Below are 10,708 nucleotides of genomic sequence, written 5' to 3'. Positions count from 1 at the left end.
GAAAATTGCACTCATCAAAGAAGATGACCTTACTCCAGTCCTCTACGGTCCAGTCCTTATGGTCTTTTGCAAACTTCCGTCTGGCTCTTTTTTGCTTCTCATTGATGAAGGGCTTTTTCTAGCTTTGCACAACTTCAGCCCTGCCTCCAGAAGCCTATTCTGAACCGTCCTCACTGTGCAGTTCACCCCAGCTGCTGCATGCCATTCTTTTAGTAGCTCAGTTGACGTCATTTTATTGTTGTTAAGTTACATTCAAATGAGGTGGCGATCATCACAGTCGGTAGAGACTTGTTTTCGACCTCTGCCAGTCTGTAGCTGTTGTTGTCCCATGTGTTTGCTGCTTAACCTTGTTCTTATGAACCACAGTTTTTGAAATTTTCAAGAAACAACCTGACGCTCACTGTATCCCTCTGCCAGTAAAGCTGCAATTGAAACCTTCTTTTCAACTTTTTTGGCGTGGTCTGTAGCTGTATTTTGACTACACTTACTTTCTGGGTAGTCCAAGCTTTCATCCAGCTGATTCTATAACAAGAGAATAGTGATGACAGCAGCAGTGGTTTTTATACTGTTGCTCGTTAGAACAGGATTTTGTTAAAGTGATCATCTATTCAGCATTAAGTAGAATGAGGTGTGTCTGTGAAGGAATTCAACAAACACTTGAATGGAATGGCTGCTGTACATGTGGAGATGCTGATTTAAGAAAAAATTGGAGTGGTCTCTTATTTTTCCCGGATCGCTATATATATATATATATATATATATATATATATATATATATATATATATATATATATATATATATATATATATATATATATATATATATATATATAGAGAGAGAGAGAGAGAGAGAGAGAGAGAGAGAGAGAGAGAGAGAGAGAGAGAGAGAGAGAGAGAGAGAGAGAGAGAGAGTTCCAAGTATCTGGTCCTGATCCACATTATCTAGAATAAATCCCACATCTTTTCTTCTGGATCTTTCTGGATTGGCAAACATGCACATGGCAGGGTGAGAGGTAGTATTTAAAAGAATAATCCCTTCCACTGTCCCACACTAAGAATTTACACAATTCCTTCCTCTTATCAAAGTTAAATACAAATCAGTAATGGCAGAGCAATAGTGCAACAAGAAAAAACAATTTATATGTGGCCAAATGCACTAATGAACAAGCTGCTTCAGTAAGCTTTTTCTTTGTGGTTTTGACTTGGAAAGTTAGCCAGAGTTGGAGCTTGTTCACAGTTTCCTCTTATTTTTCTCACTTCTGTTTTTTCTCTTTCACACTCTATCTATCTGTCTGTCTGTCTAAATGACAGTTGTTATTTTGTTGGTCAGTTCTTTTGTCTCTAATCCACAGTTACTCATTAGGGAGTATTTGTAGGGTATGAGCCACAGATACTGGGGATTTCTGGTAGTAGGTATGAAGTAGTGACGGTGCCATCTTCTTTTTAGTGTTCAGGGCCACATTTACACATTTACATTTATAGCATTTGGCAGACATCCTTTTCCAAAACAATTACCGAATTGCTTTATAGTCTCTATTGAAAACAGACACACACACACACACACACACACACACACACATGTATATGTGTGTGTGTGTGTGTGTGTGTGTGTGTGTAATCAATCAAGTATCATCAGCATAACGGTATGAGAAATAATTTGAGGATATAAAATCACTAGGGGAACAGACAGAGGACCAAGCGCTGAACACTGTAGAACACCAGTGGCGTGTCTGCCTGGAGCAGATATAGATTCCCACCACGTCACCTGATATGACCATCCCTCTAGGTATGAAGCAAATCGCCGCCATGCCGGGCCACTAATCCCAAGGCTTGCGAGGATGCACAAGAGAATCTGGTTATTGACCGTGCTGAGCACGACTGAGCCATCAAGAAGGATCAGGACTGATGACAGCTTGGCTGATCTAGCAGCAAGCAGCTTCTCAGTGACAGCTACACGTGCCAGTTCTGTGGAACGTGTCAGTTTAAACCTACACTGATTAGGACGCGAAGAAAAGGAGGTGTGAAGAGCACGTTCAAGAGTTAGAAGTGATATCGTTCATGCGTTGCAGATGGATAAAGGTGCCAGGCAAGAGCTTTTTTTCAGGATAGGTGTGACCCTTACTGTTTGGAAGGCCTTTGGTACGTGACCAAAAAAATCCTTCACAATGGAACTGATGAAGGGGAGCAGGTCCTGCGCAATGGACCGGAACAGTGGAGTGGGTTCCAAGGGGCTGGTGATAGGAATGAGATAAGATTTGCTTTTCTGTTGAAAGTGGAGGAAACCATGCTAAGGCAGTAGAAGACACTACAAGATACTGAAGTTTAAGAAGTAGTGGTGGGAAGAAAGGACTGACATATTTAGCGATTCTTTTCATCAAGCAAGTTGGCAACACGCTCGTTAGTGAGGGACAATAGCGAAGGAAGAGGCGGAGGACTAAGAAAAGTGGGAAGGGGGGTGATTGGGATACAGATGCTGCCAGCTTTTCCTTGGAGAATGATGCCTTAACAGTAGTTACATCAGAGAAGAACTCTGCTAGAAGCACACAATAGGGGAGGAGATCAGTGTTTTCCTCAACTTCCTTTCAGCTACTTTTAATTCTTTCCAGTTGTTGCGCAAGATATCCAACAACTAAGGAGCTGGACGAGAAAACTTTCTTGGTCTGGAAGATCGAGAACAGAGAAGGTCAGTGGATGATGAAAGTGAAGAGGGAAATGGTTAGTGACAGGTTCATAAAAGTCAGATTTTCTAAAAGCATCGTAACACAAAGATCGTCTTTAAATGTTTAATGAGTATTACAGTGAACAGTCTCTCTCTCTCTCTCTCTCTCTCTCTCTCTCTCTCTCTCTCTCTCTCTCTCTCTCTCTCATTTCAGATGAGTTTAACACTATGGAGGTTTTGTGAACCTGTGCTCTGTTTGATTCAGTTTAACATTATATACTAGTTGTAATTTGGTATTATCCTCCAAAGCCTTTTTTTTTTTATTATTCAATATTTTTTTTTGTTTTATCTCCATTGAATCATTTCCAATTTGTGGTTTGTTTTTTAACCCCCCCCCCGAATGGGGTCTTTAAATTCTCTTATAATTGTATCGCCAGGTGGTTAAAGCTATATTTTTGACTTGTTTAAAAAGGGGATAAATAATCGCTGTGGTTAAATAAAGGTTCCTGGGTTGGGGTTTTGCTTATCACAGATTTTCAGTTCCCAAAAAATTGGTTTGTCCCAGTGAAACACACTCCAGCCCACCTTCTTCAGAAGACATGTTTTTATTTGAAGTTAAAAGTATTTAACACAATTGGATATTTTAATTTTGTGTACCGCTTCTATTTTGATGGGCATGAGTTTTTAGAGTTTAGACGATCAGTTAGTAGGTATTGCCACATGGTGGCGCTAGACCAGCACGGCTGTGATGAGTTTAATATTCCTTCTCAACCAAACAGCTACTCACTGCAGATAATCTTAATATGAGTCTACAGACACAACTGATAAATTGTGTGAGAATTTCATTTTGTGTGTGTATGGGAGCATCAGCATATGATGTTGAACTGAATGTAGTGTAAAACTGAGTGTATTGATTCTGTTTACAATATTTACAAACAGTAAACAGCAGTATCTTGTGCTATAGGTCACAGAAGCCATATAGTGGTGACCCATGACTGGGATGGAATGTTGGCCCTGCATTTTGCCTTCGAGAGGCCAGCCACAGTCCAGCATCTGGTCTCTCCCCGTCTCGCCTGATGACAGGGTAGGAATGGCTTACAGATTGTTCACTATATTTTCACAGCAACATATCAATATAAAATCCACCTATACGTGTAAAAACAGTGGTACTTTATACCCAAATACTACTACTTTCATTTCTTTTTCTTAGATTGTTTATTTATTTACATAAAGCACATTCAACATGTAATAAGAGAAAAGAATGTTCATTTGTGGAAAGTCTTTTTTTGGAATATAAATTTAAAATCAGATCCATTAAATAAGTTTGTTTTACAAACACAGTTCTGAGACAGCCTTCAGGCTGTGCATGTTTCTTCCAGCTGCCGTACCTGCCTGAGATTGCGCTTTCTTTAAAGGATTTCAAAGTAACAAATGTTCAAGTAATTCATTTTTCTCCTAAGCCTTTTTTTCAACTCATTTCTCAGACTAGACACTTATCACAGAACAGGGAGCTAACCATTGACAAACATCCTGTTTATCTGACCTATGTCTCCCATTTCATCAATTCATTTTTTTTTTCCATGTCATTTTTCTCCGTCCCTCGATTTGCATTCACGCAGTCTACCGTATTTCTGTGCAGCCAGTGCGGGCTTGACTCTGTGGAGGCCGGAGAGAGATCCGGATCAGGAGGAAACCTGATTAAAGCCCAGCTGGAGCCCTCCCCTAGCAGCACGTCCCAGTCCAGGAGAGATCACCTGCTCCCTCCTTAGGTTAAACCCCTTTCTCAAACATGTGACTATTCTGATGGCGTGAACAAACATATTACCATCCTTAACACACATGCACATGCACATACATGTGCACCCACATGCATACAGAACAAACAGGCATGTGTGTTACATCAAAGCTTTTAAACAACATCACTGAGGTTTGAAGGGTTAAAAATGATTGGTTCCACATCTGTTTGCACTATTTGTGTTTTGCACTGTTACCATGGTAGCTATATATAAAAAGAAAAGAAACATGGGTTAAGATGATCACAGGTTCACTGAACAAGCAGAGTCACTGAAACTACAAACTGATGTCAGTGTTGTTACATCAGTTAAGCTTCTTTTATCATCACATATAATGCCTGCTTTCTATTTTCCCTTTAATATACAGAGCAGCCAGAATATGTTGTTTTGTTGTACAGCGCAAAATGAACGAAATGTGTGTATAGCTCTGTGTTTGTGTGATTTGTTTTCCTCACTGCAGTTACTCTTTGTACAAACATCAGGATGTGGCCATAACCATCTGGGGTAAAGAAGATAGCATGCTGATGGAAAGGATGTCTGGTGGCCTTACACAACCTTCTGTAAGGGGCCCTCTTGTTGTTCATATCATCCCAGACTTCAGTCCCTGGGTAAACGAGACCAGCCTGAGTCAGTCCGCAGACTGTAGTGGGACCTCTTTTTTAGTGTCATATCATGTTGTGATTTTCACAATGGAATCGTACGTTGAACAGTAAAATAATCCTGTCCTCTCTTTTATTTCTCATGTCTCAGGCACTCAATTCACAGTTCTATTTATGTCTAGATAGATAGATCTTTATTGATTTCAAGGGAAATTGCAGATTAATTGTGTATAGATATCTCTTGTTCCAGTACTGATGCTGACCTGTTCCTACTGGTATAATAACACGCCATATAACCATGACTTATCTAGTCTTTTACTCTCTTGATGGTCTTTAACCTTTGTCTAAAGATTAAAAAAACAAACAAAACAAAAAAAATTTACTTATATGTATTTGTTTTTTGGTTTTTTCCCCGCGAGATCAGAATGTGAAAAGAATAACTTAACAGAGGACGTTTAGAAGATAACCACCTTTATCTAGTTTCCCGTGAGGTCTTCTTCAGTCCCTGAACGAGCGGCGGATGGGCCACACGACGGCTGCGCGTAACACACACACACACACACACACACACACACACACACACACACACACACACACACACACACACACACACACACACACACACACACACACACACACACACACACACACACACACACACACACACACACCCACTGTGCTGGGAGCGGAATGCGCGTGAGGAACTCCGACCAATCAGTATAGCGGAATCGCGGCCCGGACTCACGCGCAGGTTCCAGGCCGCCAGTGCTAGTTCACCGATGAAGGCTGTCGACTCGTCACACCCTGGAACACATGTAGGAGAGACTTGTTAACCTTATTAAAAAACGAAAGCCTTTCTGGATCTGTTTGAACGTACAGCGTTAATGTCGGGTCGAGCCATTTGGTGAGTGATTCGAAGCCCTGCAGACCCGTTTCGTGAGTTTGCGGGTTGTTTAGGTTAAAGAAGTAAAGGCTTCCGTCTCGCTCGGGGATGGACTATCCTATGCACGACTGCAAGACATCAGCTGCCCTGCGAAGGAGCCCAGTGGAGTTGTGCGGGGACAGTACTCCGGCCAAGCGTTAGTAATAGAGGCGTTCGTTACGTTTGTAGTGGTAAGAGAAATATTAAACCTTTAAATTTCCCTCGTTTTTAAAGCCGTATTCTGTGTTCGTCATCTCTTCATTTGATTGCCATAATCAATTGGCCTATCAGGCAGAAAACCAGAAAAACGGGAACACTGTCAGTCGGGGCTTGATGTCGGACATGAAACGTTTACACCGCATTAAGAGAGCCGCGATGACAAAATGTGCACGAATTTTCAAATCTGCTGACGACTAGCGCTTCCTCAGGCGACAAATACACTGAAAAAACTTGATTCATATTGACATGTTTATGGATCGGACGCTGATTTGAGTGTTTTCGTGTGATTGGAAGCGAACAACTACTGCTAATAATGATTTGGGCCACACCGTGCACTTCTAAAATGCATTTCATTAGCCTACATAGTGGCGCCAGTCGGTGACGGTCTTATTACTTTTTTTGGGGGGGGTTTTGTTAAGTTTGTATGTTATATGCGTACACACACGAGGGTAACACCCCTTGCTTTTTTTTCCATTGTTAATCATTGTTAATTTATCAGGGTGGTTGTTATATATTTTGATAGTGTGCTTTACTTTATTTTTCTAGGATAGAAAACAAACACTCCTTGATGAGAACTTTTTTTTCATCGGGATGGATCTGGATCCTTAGGATTTCCAAGTTCTTTCTGATGGAGGGTGAATTACAACCTCAGTAAAGTGAAACTGAGCAGGCAGGCCTTTGGTCACCCGTGTGGCTGTGGAACATGTACCCTAGACAGTGCGAAGGACATGGGCAAAACATCTCATTCTTCTACTCTCGGAGTAACAAGTCCATCATCCCGCAGTGGAAGCCGATCGACTTTGTGGTGGTGGGACTCGGGGTCCCAGTCTGCATCCTGATCATTCTCGCCAACATGTTGGTCATGGCTGCCATAGTCGTCAACCGGCGCTTCCACTTCCCCATCTACTACTTGCTGGGCAACATGGCCGCGGCTGACCTGTTTGCCGGCATTTCCTACTTCTACCTCATCTTCCACACGGGCCCGTGGACTATCGGGCTGTCGCAGACCCAGTGGCTCGTGCGCGGGGCCCTCATCGAGATGAGCCTGATGGCCTCAGTGGTCAACCTGCTGGCCGTGGCGTGGGAGCGCCACCAGACCATCTTCACTATGCAGCTGCACAGCACCATGTCAAACCGGCGCGTGCTGCTCTTCATCGTGGCCATCTGGGTGGTGGCTGTGGTTATGGGCCTGGTGCCCACCATGGGCTGGAACTGCGTGTGCGACCTGGCTTTGTGCTCCACGGTAGCGCCGCTGTACTCCCGCAGCTTCCTGGTCTTCTGGGCCATCCTCAACCTCCTCACCTTCTCCGTGATGGTGGCCATCTATGCACGCATCTTCGTCTACGTCCGGCGCAACAGCCGGAGCGTCGCCCCGCACGCCGCTCACAATGGCCACAACGACACAGTCGTTGGCCTGATGAAAACGGTCTCCATGATTCTGGGTAAGGGCTGCAAGCCTCAGACTTGTGCTTCTTCCTGGGATGTTTTTTTTCCTCTGGCTGAGGTCGCTAAAAACTGGCTAAGGTTACTAACCGCGGTCATATGAAGGACAGTTAATGATGGGGAAGTTGTGGGAACATGGATGTTCTTGTTCGAGGGAGGATGCAACAGCCTGTCTGCTTCGCTGCTGTACAATCTGCTAACTGAAGTGGCAGCACCTAATGAAAGTCAGGGAATCTCAGTTGTGATTCACCATCTAAGGCTGTGTAGCTCAGAAAACAGGATGTGAACACAGCATGCTCGAGCACAGGGTAGGAAGCCGCAAGCCGATTCACAAAGGCTAACGCTGTCTGCATGTCCTCCTGTTTCCCCTCAGGCACCTTTGTGATCTGCTGGACTCCCGGTCTGGTCATTCTTTTGCTGGACGGGCTGGAATGTAAGCAGTGTGAGGTCCTGAAATACGAGAAGTACTGCTTGGTACTGGCCGAGTGCAACTCCCTGGTGAACCCCATAATCTACTCCTGTCGGGACGAGGAGATGAGAGACACCTTCCGACGCCTCCTCTGTCTCTTCTGCAGTCGCAAGGAGGAGCAGGAGCAGGAGAACACCGAAACGCAGGGTGATGCTCTGAATAAAGTGCGCCTGCTGTCGGAGAACTCCAACCACACGGATCGCTTAACTCTGTGAGCCCCAGCAGCATTTACAGGATTTGTCCGCTTAGCGCAAGTGTCTACAGGACTGGAAGTGCTGAGTAGTCATAGCGCAAATGGTATGACTGTAGTCATACCGCAAATGGCACAAGTGTAGTAAAAATATTGTTAGGACAATCACCGTCTCCCCCAATGTTGTGTTCTCAGCATTAGTGCGTTTTATTTTTTTTTAATTAATGCAGTCCTGATTTGTTTTGTTTTTTGAGCTACTGAGCACCTTGATGCAGTTTGTTGCTGAAATGGACAGTCTGTAATTACCAGTATACGTGAAACCACAGCAGACATGTTATAGACTAGGTATATATGGGGAAATGGGTAGGAGATGATGTAACAGCAGTGGGTGAGTGCAGGCAAGCTCCTGCTATAATCAGCGGTTGCTTCCGTCTTCAGTAGTGAAAAGCCTGGACATCACTGCTGCTGGATTCAAGAAAGCATAAATGTATTCTCCTTCCTTCAAGAGATTTTGTTTCATGTTTAGCCAACTGGTTCAAAGAATTTTTTTTTTGTTTCATGTTTAGACAACTGGTTAAGTTTAAGGTCGTTTCCTTTTGATTTAATTTTAGTGTAGATAGTTGTGCATGTTATGTTGAAATCATGGGCACTGTTTCAAGATGGTACAAAGTTATTTGAAAATACTTGTTTCTTGATATTTGCTCTTCAATGAAAAAAAAAAAAAAAGACATCTGGCATGGGGAAAGATCTGATTATCTAAACAGAGCCTTTGTTAACACCATGTTTCAAATTGGGGTTAGATGGCAAAATATAAGATTTAAATGAATCAAATAGTAACTTTTTTTGTTGCAAACATTCATGTACATACAAGCAGCCTCATATGTTAGACCATAAATCACACACACAAGGATCAAAAGCACACTAGATTATTTTATTAGTTTTAGTTTTTCTAATAAGGAACACTACAATTCTCATATTTCTTTTGTTTTTCTCTTACTAGAACAGTTCTAAAGTTGAGGTATAAAAGGAGTTCATCACAGACCAGCAAGTCTGAATGGCAGGGCAGGGCTTATATACAAGGGAGATGGAGGCAATAGGAGGTAGAGAAGGGGAGTGGGAGCTACAGCAGGGGCAGATGGGAGAAACGATGTACTACAGTTATACTAAGAAAAACACCTCAGCATCATTTGATTTGGTGCAGCAGAATTAGCCTCGATTCATGACGATCTGAAGTGATCTTTGCCACCGTGTGCCATTTGCATGCCTGGTAAGTGTAAAATGCTGATCTAGGCTCAGTCTGTACTGACTTGAGATTAGTACAATCAGAATATGAAACCGATACTCGATCAGCACTATTGCTTTGTCACGTGGATATTAGCCTTGGCTGCTAGATTAGGCCCTGGCTAGAACTGGGGCTTATCGTCTCTACACGAAGGCCATCGTTCGAGGCTTGATTTAGGGCTCCTGTAAACCGCAGCGCTGGGGCATCGCAACTTCCCAAACGAAGCAGCTCTGATCATGTACCCTTCTACACGCACTCCAAAAATCATTATTGTGGACGTTCCCGTACTTTCAAGATTTTCCTCGTAGGTGATCAAATGGGGTGGAGGAGAGAGGGTTTGAACTAGGGCGTTAAGATCAGTGTTGGTATTCAGCTTTTCTGTCAGCCTGGACATGCTGGTGCACGTCAATGCGCTCTTTATGCTCTGCGATCAGCGAAGAAAGTGAAACACGCACATCTGTGAACGATCAACGAATTTCACCCTCCTCGGGGAACGCGCCGCCCCCCACCCCCGGCCCGTGTTCTCGCGATGCGAAACTGCGGCAGCACGAAAGACAAAACACGCCGCATTCTCAGACGTGTTTTCACAAACGCAGGTAGAAGTGCCCTGGGTACGCGCCTATCTGGCCCGTAGTGCTGGAATGCGGAACTGTTGGACTCCGACTTGCGCAAACAGCCACTCGTAAACACATCAATAAACGTCCCGACGACGACCCTTGCCTTCGTCATGGCAGGCCTTTAAACCATGCCCGTCGCTTCTCCAACCCCTGTAACTTGGGACAGGCCTTCAGCAGAGGCCGACTCATATTGCGTTACAGAGCTTTTCAACACAGCCCTGCGGTCCGTTCACACACTACTCGTCCACCTCTAACAGGGAAGTTTCACAATCATCGCCATAAGCGAATCGGTTGTGGTACGGTAGGGAGTGCACAGACATCGGTAAGTCCAAGACCGAAAGAGCACCGATGCCTAAATCCAATTCAACTCAGCAAAAACGGTTTGGGCTCTTTCGTTGACACCCGTTATCATTATGTCAAGTTATTGCTGGTTAGGCTTTGCGCCAGCTTCCTAGAGTTAAGAAGCAGGAACAGGGTAGCGGTGTGATCATGTTTCAAGGAAATTCTGAATGCAC

At 43.7% G+C, this 10,708-nt stretch overlaps 1 protein-coding gene and 1 long non-coding RNA gene across 6 annotated transcripts in view; both read left to right on the top strand.

Moving 5' to 3' along the window:
* Nucleotides 1-5,581, top strand: part of LOC113581843 — an 11,263-nt gene extending 5,682 nt beyond the window's left edge. For 2 of the 4 annotated variants that reach the window (XR_004775875.1, XR_004775874.1), the window contains exons 2-5: nucleotides 2,607-2,683; nucleotides 3,624-3,743; nucleotides 4,299-4,428; nucleotides 4,913-5,446. This is a non-coding gene — a long non-coding RNA (uncharacterized LOC113581843). Of the gene's footprint in view, nucleotides 1-1,567; nucleotides 2,684-3,623; nucleotides 3,744-4,298; nucleotides 4,429-4,912; nucleotides 5,447-5,475 lie in introns of those variants that run through there. The other 2 variants (XR_004775873.1, XR_004775872.1) reach the window with 2 other exon arrangements.
* Nucleotides 5,582-5,740: 159 nt separating this feature from the next.
* On the top strand, nucleotides 5,741-9,093 carry lpar2a (lysophosphatidic acid receptor 2a). 2 transcript variants are annotated; one of them, XM_027017281.2, is made up of 3 exons: nucleotides 5,741-5,955; nucleotides 6,739-7,634; nucleotides 8,009-9,093. In XM_027017281.2, exons 2-3 carry the CDS (start codon nucleotides 6,896-6,898, stop codon nucleotides 8,317-8,319), a joined length of 1,050 nt encoding a protein of 349 aa, XP_026873082.2. In that variant the 5' UTR covers nucleotides 5,741-5,955; nucleotides 6,739-6,895; the 3' UTR covers nucleotides 8,320-9,093. The 2 variants fall into 2 exon arrangements, with proteins under 2 accessions (XP_026873082.2, XP_026873081.2); XM_027017280.2 differs by having other exon boundaries at nucleotides 5,741-6,164.
* The last annotated feature ends 1,615 nt before the right edge of the window (nucleotides 9,094-10,708 follow it).

The sequence above is a fragment of the Electrophorus electricus genome, chromosome 4 (genome assembly GCF_013358815.1).
Source record: "Electrophorus electricus isolate fEleEle1 chromosome 4, fEleEle1.pri, whole genome shotgun sequence".
Classification (NCBI taxonomy): Eukaryota; Metazoa; Chordata; class Actinopteri; order Gymnotiformes; family Gymnotidae; genus Electrophorus; species Electrophorus electricus.
Note: the sequence above shows the minus strand (reverse complement) of the source record. Positions and strands in the feature narration are given on the sequence as shown.

Excerpts from the sequence above, each read along its gene's own strand:
- lpar2a (XM_027017281.2), top strand. The coding sequence starts at position 6,896 with ATGTACCCTAGACAGTGCGAAGGACATGGGCAAAACATCTCATTCTTC. Across the intron at positions 7,635-8,008 it reads AACGGTCTCCATGATTCTGG|GCACCTTTGTGATCTGCTGG; the intron begins GTAAGGGCTGCA and ends GTTTCCCCTCAG.